This window comes from Triticum aestivum, chromosome 4A (genome assembly GCF_018294505.1).
Source record: "Triticum aestivum cultivar Chinese Spring chromosome 4A, IWGSC CS RefSeq v2.1, whole genome shotgun sequence".
Taxonomy (NCBI): domain Eukaryota; kingdom Viridiplantae; phylum Streptophyta; class Magnoliopsida; order Poales; family Poaceae; genus Triticum; species Triticum aestivum.
The window spans coordinates 602,700,192-602,702,647 of record NC_057803.1 but is presented as its reverse complement, the minus strand read 5'-3'; the positions used below and the strand labels follow the sequence as shown (position 1 = coordinate 602,702,647).

Below are 2,456 nucleotides of genomic sequence, written 5' to 3'. Positions count from 1 at the left end.
GCGGCGAGGGCCTTGGTCGGCAAGGGGACGGGGGCCATGGCAGATCTGAGAAGGCTGTCTCGCGAGGCGGAAGACATGCTGGCGGAGATGTTTGCTAGCATTATCAGTGATGGCGGAGGCGACGCGGCGCGGCCCAGGGTGGTGCAACTGCGATTGTCGCCGGAGCTGGCGCTGTGGAAAAGCACGCAGCACGCAATCGGCAACGTGTTGCCCACTAAGGGCGCCGGGCTGGTCCAAGCCGCGCCGCAGGTTCTCGCCTTGCTGGGCGCCGCCGACTGGCCTGAGGCGATGACAACAACCAACGCCCTATCTGGTAGCGGCATGGCGAGCCTGCTGATTGGCGCCTACGACGTGCGCACCCTCTTCTCCAACTACGTGGTGGACATGGCATTTTACTACGAGCACGGGTACCACAAGGTGTTCCCCTCCTTCAGCCGCCTCCTGCGCGACGGGCTCGCCGACGCCCGCTCGCTACGAACCCCTGGTGGCCGGCAGCGACGCGAGGCCGTCGCCATCGGCGCGTCCTACATCCGAGCCAAGATCGCATTGGAGGCGGCGCACAGGACGCTCCTCAAGGACCGGTCGGGGCAGATGGACCGCCACACCGCCCAGGTCATGTCCCTGTGCGAGAGCAGCATCCTCGGCATGGGGGCTGAGGCCATAGCCCGGGGCTTCGATGTTGGCGCCGTCACGAGCGACCTCGTCTTCAGCTCGCCCGGCACCGATGTCATCGATGTGGGCAGCGACCTGGTAAACTCCGAGGTCAAGAACTCGTTCCTCAACATGGCCGACATCGCCGCCTCAGGCGTGGTGAGCGAGACGGTGCTGCGGGCCATCTACGACGCCTACGCTGCCACTGGAGCTCGGATGTACACTCAGAGGTGGCACGAGCCTGTGGCCCGGATGTGCATCACCTTGTACACCTGGCATCTGCACAACGACCGGCACATGTTCCTCCGCCGCGCCCTCCTAGGATGGCCCAAGGCCCGCAAGTCCCCGACGCAGCCCCAGCGCGAGGCCGACTTCGACGAGGTCTTCGACACCGACTTTCATACCACCGGCTTCAGCAGGCCCCTTGACCCTGAGTATGCCTGCAATGGGGAAGAATCCTGCGACCACGTCCGGCGCTTCCTCAAAGTAAAAGGAGACCAAGACCACCTGCTGGCCGCCCTTTGGTCGTCCATTGTCACCGGTCCGCTGGAGTACGTCCGGATGGGCGAGGTGGACGAGCAGCGTGAGAAACACCTCATTGAATCCTCGCGCCTACAAATGGTCCAGCTCTTCTCCAAGGGCCTCATCGATGAAATGGTTTGGCTCGTCGCCCATGCAAGCCACCATGCCTGGCAGGTGAACTATCTGTTTGAGGCCGCCATGTTTGGCAGCATCCTGGACGGGGGCGAGTTGATAGGCAAGCTCGATCGGGCGGAATAGGCTGTCAACATGCATCTATCTTAATTATATTCGGCCGGCCGGCCTGCTGCTGTGATCGATCCGAACGAACGTGGTTAATTCTGCGTGCATGCATGTTTTCCTTTTCAAGTCTATATATCTATGTACTGTATTTTCTTTCTTCTTTGGGAATCCCCTTTCTTTCCAATCATACGATGACATTCAACTTTTTTCCATCTCATACATCCCAAACTCAAAATATTATGTATGTATGTATGTATGTATGTATGTATGTTACTTGCAGTTTATATACGTGCATCTACTCCTATTTAATTTACATGAGGTCGACATTGGTGTCCTCTCCAAATTCCAACCAAACCTTCTTGGGGTCGTTCGTCCAAGAAGCAAATCTCGGAAATGATATGTTTCATCTCCTACTCACAACTATCCTCAAACACCATCTTTTTTGTTTTGTATAAATAAATATCCATATGGAACGGTAAAAATAGAGCCAGCCATATAATAGCGGAAATTAATTAATTAAGCAACTAGTGTTTTTCTCTTTTTCTTTTGAAAAGAAGGATAGCCTTCGGCCTCTGCATCAAAGTGATGCATGCAACCATTTAAAAAAAATTCAAAGCTCACTCTTGCCTGACTTCTTTGTCAACAAGTTGAAGTGTGCATCGATTGCCAACCAGCCGTGGGTTTTGCACCTTGTTAAGGAGGAATAGGAAACAACGACATGACCATGACGTATATACCTTACTTGCTGAATTGCTGTCTAAATCTGATATTTGGCCCGCTCTGAATATGGTCCCGCATATTTTCCTTTTCATGTCTATGAATTTTCTTTCTTCATTGGGACTGTCAGCTGTTTTTCAATTTGACCTAAGTTAAGTTTTCTATAATCATAGGATGACACGTGAACATTCAACTTTTTTCTATTTCATGAAAAATAATTTTTTTAACATGAAATCTATTTTCAGGGCAATTTCCGGCGGACCCCCGCATAGGCATAGCCTTGGATTTCGAACGAGTGAATGGGATTATAACTGTTTGTAGTCATC

General features: G+C 52.8%; 1 protein-coding gene across 1 annotated transcript in view; it reads left to right on the top strand.

Moving 5' to 3' along the window:
- LOC123084025 (uncharacterized) overlaps nucleotides 1-1,431 on the top strand; it is a 4,847-nt gene extending 3,416 nt beyond the window's left edge. The window contains exon 3 of the mRNA XM_044505837.1: nucleotides 9-1,431. Coding sequence (XP_044361772.1) covers nucleotides 9-1,431 — 1,423 coding nt within the window. The remainder of the gene's footprint in view (nucleotides 1-8) is intronic.
- The last annotated feature ends 1,025 nt before the right edge of the window (nucleotides 1,432-2,456 follow it).